The sequence below is a fragment of the Trachinotus anak genome, unplaced genomic scaffold (assembly GCF_046630095.1).
Source record: "Trachinotus anak isolate AG129_WGS33_773 ecotype Australia unplaced genomic scaffold, CSIRO_AGI_Tana_v1 ptg000010l, whole genome shotgun sequence".
Lineage (NCBI taxonomy): Eukaryota > Metazoa > Chordata > Actinopteri > Carangiformes > Carangidae > Trachinotus > Trachinotus anak.
This window is the reverse complement of record NW_027273861.1, coordinates 2,789,612-2,808,992: the sequence shown is the minus strand read 5'-3', so window position 1 is coordinate 2,808,992 and position 19,381 is coordinate 2,789,612. Positions and strand designations below refer to the sequence as shown.

The following is a 19,381-nucleotide window of genomic DNA, read 5'->3' as shown; positions in this document are numbered from 1 at the left end:
TCCGAGGCTGCATCCAGCGGGTAAGCACAGGAGACAATCTGAGCAGTCGTGTCTGTGAGTCATAAACTCTCCACAAATATTATACGGTTTGTAATTAAAATCCACAAACTCTTGTGTGTGTTTGAACTGATGAATGAATGAATGAATGCACCTTACACTGTAAATCCTGTATCACACTCCCATGTACTTAACGTATCTGAAGTGTTTAAAAGATCATGGCCTCTCAAACTTCATCTACATGAGAAGAGTTGACCTCTGTAAAGCACAAAAAAGACTTGAATGGTTTATTAACCAGCCTGTATATCATACGATTATTATTATTACATTATCATTTCAGCTTTGTATTTCAGCTACATTCACCATTATCCTGTATGTTTTCATGTTTTAGCAGCATATATCCAGTTTCATGCAGTCTCACATGTCTCTACCTTATCCTCTGCCTGCCCAACATTAACATTAAATCACAAGTGTTTATTTTTTTATGTGTTTATTTATTTAAGACAAGTTGCAACAATTTGTTTTCTCCCACCTGGACCAGATTAATCTGCTTCTGGGGCCCTGGTGAAAGTGATCTATGGGCTCTTACTCATGAGTTTGTGGTGTCCTGATTAAGCAGTAATTCATTTAGTGAAACGCACCATATTGCAACAAAACCACAACAGATAAACAATTAATAAAATACACAATTAATAAATTAAAGGGGGGGGGGGCTCAGAGTAAAGTCTTTCCTGACTGAAAATATATCAGCAGTGGTGGAAAGTAATTAAGTGCATTCACTTAATATATTAAGAATGCATATATATAAATATTGTCGTTTGTACTGCACTACATTTATTTGACAGCTTTAGTTAAACAAGCCAGGTACTGTCAGGACTGTAACACTTCAGGTCGCTGATGCACAAGTCTGCACTGAACTGGTTTCCTCATAATGTTTTTATTACAGCTGTTGAGAGTTGGTGATTCAACTTCATGAACATTTTTGAGGATGTAGTGTGCGGGGCTGTTGAGCTGTATTGTTCTGTATAGAGAGGTTTCATTTAGCCTATCGTTGCTATAAATGGTACAAAATAATAGAAACACCAGGACACCACAGTGAGTGTCCATAGATGTTGTGTCCATCAAACAGCTTCCACTTTTTATATAATGAACAGCAGAGTGAAGCATCAGAAAAGGTGGAGATTAAGATTAAGATTAGGATAGCCTTTATAAATCCCACAGTGGGGGAATTTGCAGTATTACACCAGCAAAGTGACAGTGCAACAGAAAAAACTGCTTTGTATAGATGTATAAACATAAACTCCATACTGACAAAATGCTACGTCACTAATACACCTGTGATCTGTCACATGCATAAACCATGGAACAGCTACGAAAAATATTTCCCTACCTAGTGGCAGTGTTGGTGTTCACAGTAGCAACAAGTTAGCAGCCACTGAAGCCCTTCAAAAACGTATCAAGGAGCTCAGAGCATAACATAAACCTCCTCAATGAGAATAAAGGCCTGTGTAATGAGAGGGACAGGAGCGTAGCTCTCCGCTCAGAGCCTGTGAGGAGCAGAGGGCTGTCTGCATGCAGGAGATGCAGAACCTGAGAAATCAGGACTCAAGCGTTGGCAAAGTCAAGTGTTAATGAAGTGGAATCAGAGAACTCCACCATCTCTGTGCTTGGTCCATTGACCACCAGTGAACCAGAAGCAATGATGACTAATGTTGTGGATGCAGTGATGGTGGATGAGGACGGCTGATGTCCTAAATGGACACTTCTGAAGAGGCTCAATTCCAGCATGCTAAGAGTGTGGAGCCTGTCGAGTCTGAGCCTATCCAGCCTCAATAATGACCTCCTATCAAAAATGTGGGAGCAGAAGAAGAGGGTCTTGCTTGAGGATTTGGAGAACTGGAGGAAAAAAGGTTCTGACTGTCCCTGAAAAGGAGAAGAGTGGTGTGGGGAAGCAGCAGAGGGAAATGAGGTAAAAACGATCAGTGAAAACACAAATGAGACGTTTGTGCCTCTCATGCTCAGTCCACACACAGCCACCATCGAAGTCAGCTCATCAGAGGGTCAGAGCTGTGCATCTACAGACCTCAAACACGTTTGAGTCTGTGCAGAAAAAAAACAAAAAACAAAAACAAAACAAAAAAAACAATGCCATGCATTTGGGATGAGGGAAATTTAAAAGCTGCTAAACAATAACAAAAAAAATGCAAAGACAATAAGCAAAAATGACCCTAAATGAAATCTAAAGATTAAAGTCAGAGTCTAACATCTCCAGATGTGAATATACTGCTAATATAAGCTGTAACTGACATTGGAGTTACTGTGTACTTTGCCTCCCAGAGCCAGCTCTGAGCTGGGGAGTCGACTACAGTACAAGAAACATCCTCAGGAAATAGTTTTTCTCTTTCTGTTCTTTGATTTGTGGCAATCATAATGTACCATTAATAATGGAGACACATACAGCTACAGTGGATGTGTGTGTGTGTTAATCACAGTGTGTTTCACCTGTGGTCAAGTTGTTAGTCAAGTGTTTAGTTCAGTCTGAGGCGACAGTTGAATGAGGGTGTCTGTCCTTTCCAGTAATTTGTTGTAAAAATTTAGAAATGAAGCTACAGGTGGTGTCAGACATGATCAACACACCTCATTCTGCTTCTATGAAAAGGTCCCAGGCATTTCTCAGAAACACTTCATCTCCCACAGAGAGGACAGACACACACAGAGGCACAAAACACACAGTTTGTAACAAACAAAAAAAATGACAAGAGTCCTGGTTATCAGCACATTTTAAAGGACCTTCATCTTCTTCCCAGAAACTAGAGATTTGATAATTTGCAGTGATGAGAAGCAGGAAACTCTCTGTGGACAGTGATGAGACACTGAACAAAGCGTGTAAGTGTCAGCTCAATTTTTGTGCAAGGTTGTTTCTGGAGAACAAAGTGACAAGCAGACTTTTGAATCAGTGCAACCTCTCCATTACTGTGCTTCCCCAAAGGACACAAAGTGAATGAGGATGTTTGCACACAAAGTATTACTCTGATAAATCTGTTCTTTTATTTTTCATAGGCCAGGAGCTACAGTGTTTTATTTAATCCATAAATTCTTCTTCTCTTTCTTTTCTATGAGACATGTTTAGCCTTCTTCTTCACATGAAAATAGCTACTGTAGATCTGCTGATTCTTTCACATGACAACCCACTTTCATTGGGTCACTTTCACAGATTGGTGGTTTCATCATTGCTTTAGTTTGATTTTTGATTTATGCAAACTCTTAAGACCTTGACTCTTTTCTTTGGTCTTGCTGGTTTTGAAGATGTATTTTGCACTGATGATATTTGTCTCAAACTAGAGAAACAGGCTGTAAACAAGAAACAGTATTTTCAGATCAGTGAGCAGAGATCACAGTATCCACCCTTATTTGTGCTTCAAGAATAGAAGTGCACATATAATTTTTATAAACACACTTGAGTCCTTGCTACTGAGTCATGGCTATTTTGGTGACAGTGTTATTGAAAAAAAACCTAAATAAACTCTGTGTTTCTTGCTGTACTATTATTGGAGCGGAGCTCTAAAAATAGATGTTTGATGTAAATTCCTCAGAGTCAGGGAGGAGGGCTCAGTAACTTCCAGTTAGTCTTGCTGGACTTCCATGTAAGTAGACAACCAGCATGTACTGTCATCTCTGAGTTTCATTCAAAAGACATTTCATGACATTATGGCTCAGGTTAAATGCACCACAACAACAGACCAAAATCACCTCGGATCTTCAAGAAACTACATGATGTTAGTTAATGTTTCATGTTTGTACGAACCAGTAGATTCTTTTTTTTGAATCTTTTTCTGGTCCTGGCAAATTCATCTGCCTATTTATCAATGTGGTCAAAGGAAAGTGATGGTAAACAAGTTTTCAACCATCGCAACATCCTTGCACAGAATTTATTCAGACGTTAAATGCTTCCCAGCCTCAGCATTACATTGGAGGAAAATGGCTGCCGTGTGATATGGCCTATGGAGTGGACATTAAAGTGGTGCAGGCCTACAAATACCAAGGCGTGCATATGGACAACCAGCCAGGACTCACTGGGGACTGCGGTGGTGGAGAGATGGAGAATCCTGGACAACAACAGTCATCCCCTCCACATCTATCTATCTATCTTTCTGTCTGTCTGTCTGTCTGTCTGTCTGTCTGTCTGTCTGTCTGTCTGTCTATCTATCTATCTATCTATCTATCTATCTATCTATCTATCTATCTATCTATCTTTCTGTCTGTCTGTCTGTCTGTCTGTCTGTCTGTCTGTCTGTCTGTCTGTCTACCTATCTATCTATCTTTCTGTCTGTCTGTCTGTCTGTCTATCTATCTATCAATATCTAAGAGTCATCTGTTTCACATGTAAGCACTTGGTGGAGAGCGTCATCAGTGAAGGAGGTGCTGGAGTGAAGTGAAGTCAGACAGGAAATGTACTGTTCATGAAAAGGCTTTTAGTGAAAAAGAAAGTGGCGATATGTCACACCAAGAATCTGTATTTTGCAGAGGATTTTCTTCTCTTCAGACTGAGCTATGTTATTGTCCTGGTGCTTCTTTTATTGTTGCATAACCGTTTTTCTGATTGGCAGCATGTGTTCTTACTGACACACGTGTGAGTTCCATGTCCTGACCCCACAATAAAAGATCAAGTCAATCAGACAGGGAAGGTCAAACTTTTTCAGTTATAGATCATCATAATTGATTTTTTATCATGAAACTGTGAGGATTTATCCATCATCCATTCGAGGTCCGTTAAGAAAATCTATGAGAGGTCGTACATATACACAACATGTTTATATTATGCACAACTTTCAAATACACATGTGTTTAGACACAAATAGTTGCACTCCACATTTACAGTGCCTGAACACTAAGGTCAGCAGAGAGCTACACACAGAGAGGACAATGTTTTCTGAGTGTTTTTCCCAATCATGCTGAAATGTTCTCTGACGTCTTAAGCAATTACAATTGAGATTCAGAGACAAAACAACAACACATGAATTCACTGACCCTATATGGCCTTTTGTTATGTGTAATTCACATAACAAAAGGCACATTCATCACATTCATCTTCATTGTTTTCATTACATACTTCAGGCATTTCTGACCTTTTAATATTTCCTGTTACTTTTTCCACACCACCAGACCAGCTCTGGCCCTGAGTCTGCTGATGACCACAATCGTGACCTTGACCTTTGTCAGGGTCATGAGGTGCTACTACAGCCCACCTACCAGTCATCCTCTGTCCCTACCACCTGTTTTTTACCTTTACCTAGATATTTGTCTTCCTGCCTCGTATTGGGGGTTGACTGTTGGGAAACACAGAGGGGCATCTGGTAGAAACAAAGTACTGAGCGTCCCTGCACAGGCCTGTGTTGGCTCAGGGGCCCCAGGCAGATAGGCTTGCGTGTATCACAGGGGTCAGCTGGAAAATGCTTGTCCCACTGGTACGATTATCAGCCTCATGTTAACTGAGAGATTCACCATAAATGAGAAGCTACTGTTCATTTATCCAGGTGCTGTGCTGAAGTTTTAAAGAAATTCTACTTGTGTCCGTTTTATTCTACTTCATACTTATTCTCCATCACATGTCAGAGGTAAATACTGAACTATTTACACCACCTACACATTTATCTGACGGAAAAAAGAGGATTTTACCTTATATGAATTATTTATTATTTAAATTAGCTCCAGATCAGCCATGTACAACTTTAAAATGTTGACATGTTAATCCATCCAGAAGATCAATCTAACGATATGTACTTTATATAATAATACTTTCTGCAAGTTCTTTCACCTCACTATAAGATCTGAGTACTTCCTCCACCACTGAGCATTTGGCTCTGGAAGAAACTAAAGCACTGGTTCCCAACCTGTGGGCTGACATACAACAGTACAGTACAATTTTGATTAAATTATTTAAAAAAAGGAAAAAAATATAAACAATGTGGATTTTTAAAGTTATTAAAAATGTTTTTTTTTTCTCATATTAAGGCCTATCTACGGTGGCCCTGAGGGCCCAATGCACTGCAACTTATGAAAACACATGCAGACAGACAAAGCACAAGCAAATTCAAAAAACTTCCTCATCAATTTGACAACACATGAGGTGCAAATACTCACAACACTCGTTGTTCAGTTATAACACATGTATTGTAATATATCCATGCAACTGTGTCCCAGCTGGGTTCCTCACTTTTTTGTGTCCCTTGGAAACACATCTGTTGGGTTGTGAATATTTGCAGCACACGTGGTCAAATTGATGAAGATGTGTTGAGCTTTCAGGGCCACCGTACCACTGTGACAAGCCAATGATAGGATCTTGTATGTTGTTGACACCAGACCTCATCATAAATCGGTTTGCTAATTATCAAAATGTATATCTGGTCAGCAACAGGAAAATTTAAAAAAAAGAGTCAAGAGACAGATGGTGAATCGACAACTGATCTCTCTGTCAACAGAGAAACAGAGCCTCCCCTGCTTTCAGTTCAATCTGTGGGTATTAAAATAAAAAATGCTCTGAGAATGTATTATTTAGCCATTTTTGACATTTTCAAGTGAGCCATGAGTTGGGAAAGGTTGGAGACTGAAGTAGACTGTGGTGTTGAGCTGCCATCTAGTGGTGAAATTACAATACAGCTGAACACAGAGAACTGCATCACTGAATGATGCATTTCTGCAAGTCTTGGCCTCAAAAAGCCAAATCCAAACCAATCACCTTCTCATATTAAATCATCTATAATGAAGGCTAATGAAATTATGAAACTAAATTTGTGCCTTACTGGGATTTTATTGTTGTCCTCTGCTTGTTCTGTTAGACTCTTTAATTCTTCTGTTTTCACTTCTGTCTGTTTTTCCCTAAATAACGGTTTCACCTCCTCACTTCTGTGTGAGAGACAGAAACAGACAAAAGACAGAGACAGACTCATTCAAAGACAGGCTGCCATGCTCAGCCAGAGTAAGAGAGGCTGTAAAGACTCTGCTCCCCTGGAGGTCAAACCACAGCCACAAGAAAGTTTCCATATATTTAATAGTTGTGCTTGTTCTCTGTGAGGTTGCTGTTATTCGCTGTCTTTTTTTTTTCTCTCTCTCCCTCTAATGTTCCTTTCCACCCTCCCTGCTCTGGGTGGGGGTGCTCTCGGACACAAGATTGGCGCCAGGTTTGATCGCCTGTTTCCGTCAGAGAATGAAATCTAAGTGTAACAAGCCCCAGCGGAGCAGTAATCCTCGATGCTCACACCTGCATGCAGGGCTCTCTACCCTGCCAGTGCTACTCTGTAGTGTAAATGGATGCTTGTTATTCCCATTAATCACATCATCCAGATGTGTTTTTGTAGGGAGTATTTCTAGCATCAGGCAGGGCTCCTTTTCTGAAGACAAGAAGCAGGTTGAATTCAGCTCCTCCTGACAGAGCACAGCACAGACTGACATCTTCACTTAGCTGCTGTCAGATTTTTCATCTGAAAATGTAAATACATTTCTCTTCGCCAGACCATTGGCATGTAGTCCATCTCCTCCATCCTCAAGCCAAGTGAAAGCCTCTGAGATTTTAATGACGTGTTTAAAACGAATCTGTGGAAAATCATGAACCAAACCACCTCACCCTGAGCCCTGCTTTTATGTTGCTGCTCTGACATGGTCATGAAAGGCAGGGCACATGGTTACCAGGCCGGATCTGGACAGCTCATTAGAAAACACCTAAGATGATTTCATGGAAAGAATATTACTTTGTGAGCAGGTCAGTGTGTTTCTCTGCACTGAAATCACAAGTTCATCAACACATACGTCACAGTTTGTGAGAAACTCCCCATCTTGAGGAAGGCACATAAAATCGCCTCTTATCCAGATACTCTTAATCGGCCGTAGCTTGTGATAGTCCAGATGTGCAGAGCAGGAAGAGGAAACAGTCTGGACAAATGTCTGCATTGGGAAAAAGAGAGTCCAACTTCTAAATCATGTTTCTTTATTTGATATGAAAGTTGTCATAGAGAGAGGAAGGAAGCGTTTAACCATGGTATCTCTGGCAGAGGATTTGGTCACTTGATGTCTGATCTCACTGGAGCTGAGAAAAAGATCAGTAGTCACGCCTGTTTGCTGCTCAGCATCTGCCACACTGATGCCTGTGGCCAGCCCCTCGCTATGACCTCACACCCCTCCTGAGTGCCAAGGAGATCACCCTTGGGTGTTCCAGCGTGGCTAAAAATGAGAATAAAATGGGTGTGGTTAGGTTCATCCATGTGGTGCACTTACAGTCATTCACACACAGCACTGAGTTGATGAATGACGCCACAGTCATGAGTGCTCTACCTCTGCTTTGTCCCTCCTGTCATAAATTCCAGATGTGTTTAATGGCCTCTCTGGGCCACAGACAGCACTGAGATACACAGGCCCTGTCAACCTGCAGTTGCTCATTGACTCTACCAGAGAAAAGAGCAAATGGTGACAAGTATTCCTGTTAAGTAGAAGTTTGCAAAGAGCGAGCTGTTTCACATTCCCACGTACCTCATTTGTGTTTTTGCGTCCTTTGCCTTGATTTCCTTCATTCCTTTTCTCCCCTGTCTATTTTAATGCTGCCTTTGATTTACACACTGCGGTGTGGTCACCCATAACCATGTCAACATGCGCTGTGATGTGCAGCCCCATTAATGTTCCCCCACTGGTCTGGCTGTGGGATGAGGGGCGGGTGCTCATCATGCTCAGGCTCCAGAAACTCAGCTCTTGCCAGTATTGAGCACATTAAGAAGAGCCAGAGGAAGCATCACACAGTCCAGCACTGATGAGTCAGGCCTCTGCCACCAAACTGGAAACTTTAGCTGGATTTGCAGCTCTGAGTCTGTATAGGGTGAGCTCCAACTACGACTGTCGGTTTTGCTACCAGAAGATCTGGATGTAGAGGAAGTCCCAGCGCTGATGCTGCTTCAAAGCTTTGGTGTCTAACAGTGCAGACAGAGTAAAACTGTTCCTCTCTCATCTCCATCCGTCCACAGTCTCCGGTCTCTCTGTCTGTGACCACACTTGACCACAGCACACCTGAGTAAACAACAACCCACCCCACCCTTCCACAGACACACACCAGGCCCATAGAAGGTCAACTGAGCTGAGTGTACAGGCTCCCCCCGGTTATATCATGGTAGCAGGACCTGGCCTGTATCCCATGAGCCAGGACCTCTCTGGGCTGCTGCAGATCAGACAAGACGCTCATTGTGTGGGAATGTGATGAGGAGGCATGGCAGAAGTTTCCATGACATGAGTTTCTGCATAATCCGCCCCTCTTTCTCCACACAAGTCTCTCAGTATCACTGATGCATGGGTTAACAAAGGAGATTTTTGTGTTTTTGTGAGGATACATGTGAATTTTAAAAGCTGTCTCTAGAGAAAAAGCTTATAAGTGAGTGTAGGATTCATGTTCACGCTGGAATGACACTGAAACCACAACACATGGGTGAAGAGATGATATAATGCATGCTGCACCATCTCTAGCATTTTGAGAATATTTTGTTCAAGAAACAACATCACAGTGCAAGCAGCGCTCTCTGATGTGGTATGCTAATCACTGCAGCTGTACACACACCATGTAATCTGTAATCAGTATCAGCACACAAACACTGTTCAGCTGAGTCAAACCACCAGTGGATGAATGTGATTTCCATCCAATTTAAAACAAAACGAATTGATTTTGGAATTTATAAAAGAACGAATATGAACTTGGACTGCAGTAAATAAGGACCGAACACCCCTGCATCTCATCTGCAGAAGCGATCACTGAGTGAAACCTGTAAGGCCTGCTGCAGCTCAGCAGAACAAACGCCTGATTTCAGATATTAGATATGGTTTGACGAGCTGACAGTGCAATTGGTTTGAGTGGTGCAGGCAGGCTGGTGCAGGACTGAGCAAGGCCTGGAGACCCAATTAGATGACTGAGAAGGCTGATGAGGGCATTGTGACAGAGATGTTGCTGCTGGGATTCCCTCAAGGCTTCCACATAGATGTAAACATCCTCTGTCACTCAGACACATGAATGATGCACAGTGACTAAGAGGGCTATTCTGATGTTGTTAAAACTTCCTCTATCAGGATATACTTTAGGCTTGTAGCATTTCTTTTCAGTGTGTATGACGTTATAACCTTTTTTATAACTTTTTATTTTTGAGTTGTCCGTCCATCCTAATGTCCATCTCATTCTCATAAATGTGATATCTCAGTAACACCTCAAGGGAATTTCTTTAGATCTGGCACAAACATTCACTTGGACACAAGGATGAACTCATTAGATTTTGGTAGTTAAAGGTCAAAGGTCAAGGTCACTGTGACCTCACTTGAGGGAATTTCTTTAGATTTAGCACAAACATTCACTTGGACTCAACCTCCCCTTTATTTCCAAAATCCTTGAGAAGGTCGTTGCAAACCAATTATGTGATTATCTGCACAGAAATGGCTTGTTTGAAGATTTCCAGTCAGGTTTTAGAGTCCATCATAGCACAGAAACAGCTCTGGTTAAGGTTACCGATGATCTCCTCATAGCTTCAGACAATGGACTTGTCTCTATACTTGTCCGACTAGATCTTAGTGCTGCATTTGACACCATCGATCATAAGATTCTATTACAGAGACTAGAGCATATGGTCAGCATAAAAGGAACCACACTAAGCTGGTTTAAGTCATATCTGTCAGATAGACTCCAGTTTGTTCATGTTAATAATGACTCTTCTATCAACACTACAGTCAGTCATGGAGTTCCACAAGGTTCTGTGCTAGGACCAATACTTTTCACTCTATATATGCTTCCTCTAGGAAACATTATTAGGAGGCACCAGATACATTTCCATTGTTACGCAGATGATACCCAGCTGTACTTATCCATGAAGCCAGGTGAGACTAACCAGGTAGCTTCAGGTGTGTCTTAAGGACATAAAAACCTGGATGACCAGTAATCTCTTACTCTTAAACTCAGACAAAACTGAAGTTATTGTAATTGGCCCAAAACACCTCAGAGATACACTATGTGATAATATACTGACTCTGGATGACATCACCTTGGCCTCCAGTGCTACAGTCAGAAACCTTGGTGTCATTTTTGACCAGGACTTGTCCTTTACTTCACATATAAAGCAAGTCTCTAGGACAGCCTTCTTCCACCTGCGCAATATTGCTAAAATCTGTGTCTAAAGGATGCTGAAAAGCTAGTTCATGCATTTGTTACCTCAAGACTGGACTACTGTAACTCTTTATTGTCAGGATGTCCCAAAAATGCAGTAGAAAAGCCTCCAATTGATCCAAAATGCAGCAGCATGAGTACTGACAGGAACTAGGAAACGAGATCACATTTCTCCTGTGTCAGCTTCTCTGCATTGGCTCCCTGTAAAATCCAGGATAGAATTTAAAATCCTCCTCCTCACCTACAAAGCCATTAACGGTCAGGCACCATCATACCTTGGAGAGCTTATAGTTCCCTATTTTCCCAATAGGACACTTCGCTCTCTAAATGCAGGTCAACTTGTGGTTCCCAGAGTTTGTAAGAGCAGAATGGGGGGCAGAGCCTTCAGCTGTCAGGCTCCTCTCCTGTGGAACCAGCTCCCAGTGTGGGTTCGGGAGGCAGACCCCCTCTCTACCTTTAAGATCAGGCTTAAAACTGTCCTGTTTAGTAAAGCTTATAGTTAGGGCTGGCTCGGGTATGTCCTGACCCATCCCTTAGTTATGCTGCTATAGAGCTAGACTGCTGGGGGATTCCCATGATTCACTGGGCTCTCTCTCTCTCTCTCTCTCTCTCTCTCTCTCTCTCTCTCTCTCTCGATTACTTTATGCCATTAACTTTGTATTTTTTTCTCTCCCGTAGTTTGTGCTTCTCCTCTCTCTCCCTCTCTCTGTCCTCATTCTGCAGGTCTCTCTGCCTCTGGAGCAGCAGGATCCAGATCCCCCACTACTCATCATTACGATTAACCACTGTTATCTGTCATCATTATTGATAACACCATTACCTACACAGCTGTTCCTGGTCTCTCTTTTCTCCTCTCTCCTCTCCCCTCCCCTCCTTTTTTATCTTCTCCTAAACCCAACCGGTCGAGGCAGACGGCCGCCCACCCTGAGCCCGGTTCTGTTGGAGATTTCTTCCTGTTAAAAGGGAGTTTTTCCTCCCCCCTGTCGCCAAGCGCTTGCTCTTTGTGGGAACTGTTGGGTTTTTCTCTGTAACAAAGTAAGGTCTTGACCTTACCCTGTAAAGTGCCTTGAGATAATGTATATTATGATTTGGCGCTATACAAAAAAAATTGAATTGAATTGAAAAGATAAACTGTTTAGATTTTGGTGGACAAAGTTCAAAGGTCAAGGTCACTGTGACCTCACAAAACACATTTTTGGCCATAAGTCACAATTTCATACACTAATTATGACACAATTGAACTCAAATGTCTATAAGGATAAAATGAAGTGATGACATTTTATATCCAAAAGGTCAAAGGTGAACTTCACTATGATACTATAATGTTCTGCAAAAACACCTCTGTCCATTATTCAGCCCTGTAACTTAGGCAGTAGAGACTGTGACCATATTTCCTGCAGGTTGGTTGGTGGAGACAAACACTAGTGAGGCAGTGATTCTATATATTTATTTATTTGTTCTTTTAGTTTTGTCTGAGACCAGTTTCCGATTTTAACCCTGTTTTATTTTTGATAATATCTTGTACCATGTGGGATGTGCCAATTGTGCCAAATTCCAGTTTACCTTCCCTTGCATACATACAAGACTAGAATTTTTAGAGTAAGAAACATAAACTTGACTGTACAAGTTTCAGTGTGGTTTGCAGAGGTCCACAGGTCAGGACTGAGCTTGAGAACACTGTAAAAATGTGACTATCTCTGTCTGTTTTTAAAAAGAACTTGAAGCAGCAGTTGCTAGTAAAATATGTGTAGAACATGTTTACTCTGAAAGGCCGGGGTCTTCAGAACTGGTCACTCTACTGTGTTTTTATTTTCATTTTCCATTTATTTCTGATTGTCTGTTTGCACTGTTCAGAAACTTGCAAAGTGTCTCTTGCAACCACTGCAGTGATTATACCGCTTGGGCCCTTTTATGATGGAGTAGCAGCGCCATCTATTGTTAAAGTAGAGTAGTAGTAAAACTGTGATTCCAGGAAATGTAAATTGGGGGAATTATTGAGCCTATTGTGTAAAAATAACTACAATGGAGTCCTTTGACAGTCCAAAATACAGAAGAGAGCAGCATTCATGATTTAAAAAAGGGTTTGCTCCAAATTTGTACCTGCATTTGTTCACTTGTAATGCATTACCAACATTAGAAAAGCTGAAAAACAACAACTTGCAGTTGCAGGGAATTAAAGGTTTGTCATTTATCCAAATAAGCAACTACAGAAGGCACAGACAAAGAATATCTGCATCACACAACACAAATGAAATCATAGTGGAATCGAATTCATTCTATTTTGCAAAATCAAGCCATTAAAAGGTAAATGGAGTACAGTAGCATCAGATATGATAATTAGCTGGTGATATACAACACATGATTTCTAACAAGGAAAAACAAAAAGAATGTGATTATAAATTCTTCCAGAAATTGCTGCAAAATAACTAGCTACTGATGGTATTCTTGCACACAATGACAAACTACTATATGAAAAAATCAGATCTAACGAAAAAAAAGAAAAGAAAAGAAAAGAAAAGAAAAGAAAAGAAAAGAAAAAGAAAAGAAAATTAAGGAAAAGAAAGCTTTTTCAGAGTTTAAACATCTCTAGTCATCATATACATATTATAAACAGACTATTATGGAAGCAATAAAAGGTCTGAAGTTTTATGAGGTCATCTCAGTTCTCAAAATGTAAAACAACAGCACCAAAATGAAAATAAGGACAAAAAAAAGTAATAACACAAAAATCACAATGACCAATATCAGTCACTCAAGTACTGGAGGAGTTGGAGTTAGCACTGTTCATTAGCACCACAATTACACATGGCCTGCAGCTCCATGGATGTTGACCTCTGCTGAGCAGTAAGGAAGGGGCTACATCTTGAATATGGCTGCTATATGTAACTATCAGACCAAGAAAGTGCTACTGTGCAGGTCCAGTTGTCAACTGAAAAATGTACTTTTCTGATCATCACAAAAACACTGTTAGTTTCTATCAAAGACCTAGTAACAGACTAAATACAGTAAGCTATGACACCTGCTCAGGTAGCTGCCAGGCTGCTTTGCTTCATCTACAATGTACTGACCTCTTGTTACCATCAGTTTCCATAAAATTGCCCTCTGACCATGTAAACTCTGCACAGCCTTTGGTTGGTACAGTACAGGATCCATAGGATTTCATTGCTTTATTTGGTTGAAGCAGACATAGGTAAAATCCCACAGGTGAAGTCAGAAGTGAAAATAGGTCAGACTTTACTTTGTGGACATGAAGTAGCTACAGGTGTAGATCCTCCAGAGTTCACAGGCAGCTAGCTGTGAGACGCTGAGGAGATAAACTCCTTTTGCTGTTAAACGCCTACAAAAAGGACAACGATGTTGATTATATTTACAATTGTAAAGTAAATTAAAGCTTAAACAAACCAAATCAAGGAAAGCAGAGATTTTAATGTACATACCCTTAGGGCCATTGGTGTGCATGCATGTTGTCAAGCGCAAAAATGATACATTTGAACCTTGAAATAAAACTTACTGAGTATCTGAGCAATCAAAACATGTGATGCATTTGCTTTTATGACCAAAACCCTGAACTCTGCCTTTGTTTCAGTGTGGTTGTCAGATATTATAGAGACTTACAAGACTACGAGTTGGGCTGAGAGAGCGAGAGCGCACAGGGCTGGTACTCCTGCTCTGGCTCCGGCTTCTACTCCACTGCAAAAAAAAACAGAAAAAAAAACAGGCACATCATTTGTAAACTCATGGGTCTCTCCATGTACTTCTATTTTTTTCATTATTCTCTACAGCAACACCTGAATTCATTAGGACATTTCTGAAACAATATAAAGTCAGTACCAGAGCACCTCTTCTGGTCACAGCCTCGCCCTTAACTATCACAGCCCTTCCTTCCACCAAGGCTGGCCACACATGGTACATCACCAGAGGAGCAGCGAACTCTGAGTCATAGCTTCGACGATACCTGTCAGTGACAGAGGGAGATGTGAGTGTGTATTTGTCAGCGCTGTGTGTGTTTATGTTGAGGGTGACATCTACTGGTAGAGACATCAAACAACCTAAGTGACAGACTGCAATTCAATGCCATTCAGTTAATTCACTCTACAACTGAAGTGCATCAAACCTGAAAAAAATGAACATCACAGTTTATCCTCAAAAACCTGTCATCAGGGTTAGGGTTATTTCTGCCGGGCAGCCCTGATGTAGGATTTACACACAGTATTTTACATCGGACTGACTTGTTGTCGTTGTAAAGTTCTCCATCACTGGCAAAGGCCAAGTCAGGTGGGGGGTCCAGAGTCTGCATGGCAAAGGCCACCCTGCAGGTCTCCCTGATCAAGGTACTGATGAGGACAAAGTCCACTTCTGGAGGGAAGGAGATCCGAGGATTCACATTCATGGCATTGATCACACCCTGGGGAGAGGAAATACACACGTCAGATACGCTGCCTAATTTGTTCACAACTCTTGCAGAAATATTTAGTCTTACATTGACGCTGTCTTGAACATCATATAGGTCCAAATTTCTGACGATGTAGTCCACAGCTGTGTCCTCTAGACTTTCTGGTCCATAGTGGGATGGGGACAGACTCTTTTTTACACGCAGCTTGAACTGACGGTATGCTAGTTTTGCTGTCTTAAAGGATTCCTAAGAAATGAAAACACACAAAAAATGCACAACAGTAGGCTCACTAATATCGAACATCGCTATATTTGCTGCCATATGCAATATTTTTCATAATATTAAAAAATAAGCCTTAATATTTTTTTTAAATACAAGATTATATTGTTTAGCATGACATTTGGGATGGGCTGTATCGAGATATGACACAACAATCACTTTAAAGTAAATCAGTCTTTACACCAGCCAATCAAATACTCTCAAATACTACAATCAAATATTAATAAAAAAATAACTATAATCATACCACAACAGCAATGAAGATGATTTTCTGGACCATCTCTAAATCAGCAATGTAGCGTCGAAGCAGGGTTTGGGCCTCCAGACGCTCCACAGCATACAGGTCACTGAAGCGAGATACGAGGCGTGCATGACGGGACGAGTTAGTGAGCTGGGCTCTGGTGGGCGACTCACTCCTCATGGGGCTGGAGGAGCAGCTGAGTCTGGGCAAGGGGCTTGGGGATCGACTTCTCGCCAGCCTGAAAGAGAGAGAAAGAGAGGAAAGAGAAACACATAAAAAAAACACATCATTAAGACATTGTCCTGTGCAGTGGTATCAGTGTGTGTATATACAGTATTCGCATATGTGCACTGGGTATTTGTACCTCTCGTGCAGCACGGCCTTCTCTGTGCTCAGGTAGGACACTTCATCTCTCAGCAACCGAATCTGATGCTCATAGTCATCGAGAGCATCCAGCTTCCTTTTATAAATCTCCATCTGCTCATGTGCAGATTGCAAACTGAAACACAGACATGCTTCACATCAACAGAGAAGTGCATATATGAATATGTATATTATTCCAGCATTTGACTGTATCACCCACTTTGCTTTCAGTTGTAATATTTCATCTTCAGTGGCCAGCAGAGTGGTTGCTGATTTGCTCCTTGTCTCATCCAGTTCCTTGTGAGCATCAACCAGTCTGTTAAGACACAGATCAAATATAACAGTATGTTTTATGTATTTCCACACATGTAATTCAGACTGGAATGAGACAGTGTAAAGAGATATGAAATGTTATATTCATCCTCATGTCGACGGACTTGTAGCCATGACAATCATACAAATAACATCCACACATGAGATGTGCAAATTAAGTCAGGAAACTCTGGTTGGCTGTAGTCCATTTCCACAACATCCCTGTTTCATGTGTTTGTTAGTCAGTATTTCAGTTTTGTCTTCTCAGACTCACTCTGCTCTGACAGAGTCCAACTGCAAGCGAGTGGAGCACAGCTGAGTCTCCATCTTATGCATGTCGTTCTCATGGGAGGCAGAGAGCTCCCTGATCCTCCTGCCCTTTTCCACTGAGTCCTGATAATAAATACATACAATAACTACAACACAAATTTGAATTGTTTCAACATTGTCACATAATTTTTCTTTTAAGATGTCACGTTACACTAAATTAATATCATTCTAATGCATAAATTGATTAAACATTCTCTGATACTAAGCTTCATAACATATAATGTCACCTGGATGAGCTGTAGACTGGTGTCATCGGTGACTGAGGGCTTTGCTATGGAGAAACAGGTTCCAAGCCATGGCAGCAGGCGTGTTTTGAGAGTCTCCACTCCAGCATAGTGTCCACCTGATTCATGAGGACAGATATTTAATTTTTTTTTTTTTAAGTTATTTTTTTGGCCTTTTAATGCCTTTATTGGATAGGTCAGTGAGAGAGTGACAGGGAAGTCAGGGAGAGAGAGAGGGGATGACATGCAGCAAAGGGCCGTGGGTCGGATTCGAACACAGGGCCGCTGCCTTAATGGTATGCGCTCTACCATGCGCCCCATGAGGACAGATATTTAAAGAAAAACAGGGTATGTGTTGAATTATTCATGAGTGAATAATTGTCAATTGACCAGTTGATTAACACAAGATATTTAATTATTTGATTAATTAATTAACACAACCGACAATTAAAGTGCTAAACTGCAAATGTTGATCTTACCTTCAGCAGCTGTGAGGTTGAGGATAGCAAACAGCTGGCCCTGGATCTTGGTAGTTAATTCAATTAGCTCACAACATCTATTCAGATTCTGGTCACAGGAAATTACCTGGAAAAACAAATAAGACAATAAATCAATAAATAAATTAATATGCCATTAAACAAGATAAACCTTTACTGTGTGACATCAGGTACAGGGAGATGACTGTATCCACTCTCATTTTTTACATTCAAAACAGAAAGCATTTGAAAATGTAAAATGTTACAGCCTGTGTCTTTTAGGTGTGCTCTTTACTTCTTTATTTGTTAATATATATGCTGTTATAGCTACATATATACGGTTGCTGTAGTGGTATTGTGTTTTTATTATTGTTGTAAAAAATAAAAGGGCAAACTTCCCACTCAAATAACAAAGAGTGAGAGGCTTTTCTGATAAGAGCAACAGGTGTCTCAGGTTTTGTTGCAGGACACTACGACACAACAAAATGTTTAATTTCAAAAATGGACTGCTGTTTGCATTTAGAGTATAACCTGCGAGTAAATGTGCAGGTTATAATATAAATATGATATAGTTGAAGTTTAGACAAATCGCTTCCGGCCCTTGTGAATTTCTACCGGAAGTAATAGGACGTGAACCATCTTATCTCTGAGGTAAAGATCTTTGGACTAGCCCAACCGTAGCCATGGCGACTGGCGTCCCTAGCAACCAAACTCTACCACCGGGAAATCATTGTAATCTAATCAAGTGCATTCCTTTGCTGTAATGTTTATTTCTAAAACAACGTGTTTCAATTACGTCATCCGTAACTCAAATAATAATGGGGGAAAATGATCTATTTTACGACACATAATAAAACAATAACCAGTTGATAGGAGTAAACAAAGCAATTTATCATTTGTACAGGAAGAGTGTAATGTTACCTGCAACCTTTTGACCAAAACCAAAGATGTGAAGTACATACAAATGTGACTTTTAGCCACTAATTCATGAGACAACCATCCTGAAACATAAAGCGAGGTTGGCCGAGGGCGCTGATGAGTGGTTTGGTCAGATTTTGGTCGGTCATTACTTATTGATGAACTTACATGGTAGTCTTTATGCCAGCTCTCAAGCTTGTCCTGTAAGACACTGAAGGAAGATGTGTTGGTCAGTCTCCTTAAAGTGTCGGCCATGTCCGTCCCCAGCGACTAATCCTCGGAGGTTTAAGATGCCCCAGGAAAAGGACAACAGCCTTTAATCTGTAAAGGGAGCGCAGTTAAAATTCCTGTCCTGGCAGCTCCCTCCACCCACGACACAGATGCCAAGCACCGCCTCAGTTGTGGTAACCAAGCGAGGAGACGAGCCGACAACCAAACCACACGGCGTTTCAATAAATAACTAGTGACGGGTAAACTACGAGCATGGTTCTCAGTCAGTCAGTCTTCTGCAGGTTCTGCTCTCCAGTGATGAAAACGCGACTGTAATGTCATACTGTCAAACGACACCAAACACGGTCAGAGTAAACCCCGTGGGTCAGTAACACAGATATGCTGCTACTGTGACTGTGGTGGATTAAATCCGACTATAATATCGCCATACTAAATTAAATTACA

General features: G+C 41.0%; 1 protein-coding gene across 1 annotated transcript; it reads right to left on the bottom strand.

The window, feature by feature from the left end:
• Nucleotides 1–13,333: 13,333 nt before the first annotated feature.
• spata18 (spermatogenesis associated 18) lies at nt 13,334–19,104 on the bottom strand. Its single transcript, XM_071487036.1, has 12 exons — nt 18,875–19,104; nt 17,792–17,897; nt 17,316–17,431; nt 17,033–17,151; nt 16,667–16,762; nt 16,448–16,582; nt 16,090–16,321; nt 15,651–15,809; nt 15,400–15,575; nt 15,002–15,125; nt 14,786–14,860; nt 13,334–14,507 (listed from the first exon to the last, which is right to left on the bottom strand). The coding sequence occupies exons 1-12, from the start codon at nt 18,959–18,961 to the stop codon at nt 14,451–14,453; spliced, it is 1,482 nt and encodes a 493-aa protein (XP_071343137.1). The 5' UTR covers nt 18,962–19,104; the 3' UTR covers nt 13,334–14,450.
• Nucleotides 19,105–19,381: the final 277 nt, after the last annotated feature.

Coding starts and splice junctions, on each gene's coding strand:
- spata18 (XM_071487036.1), bottom strand. CDS start 18,961: ATGGCCGACACTTTAAGGAGACTGACCAACACATCTTCCTTCAGTGTC. Junction 16,763..17,032: donor TTGGACTCTGTCAGAGCAGA/GTGAGTCTGAGA, acceptor GTGTCTTAACAG/ACTGGTTGATGCTCACAAGG. Junction 15,126..15,399: donor GAACTTTACAACGACAACAA/GTCAGTCCGATG, acceptor TGTCACTGACAG/GTATCGTCGAAGCTATGACT.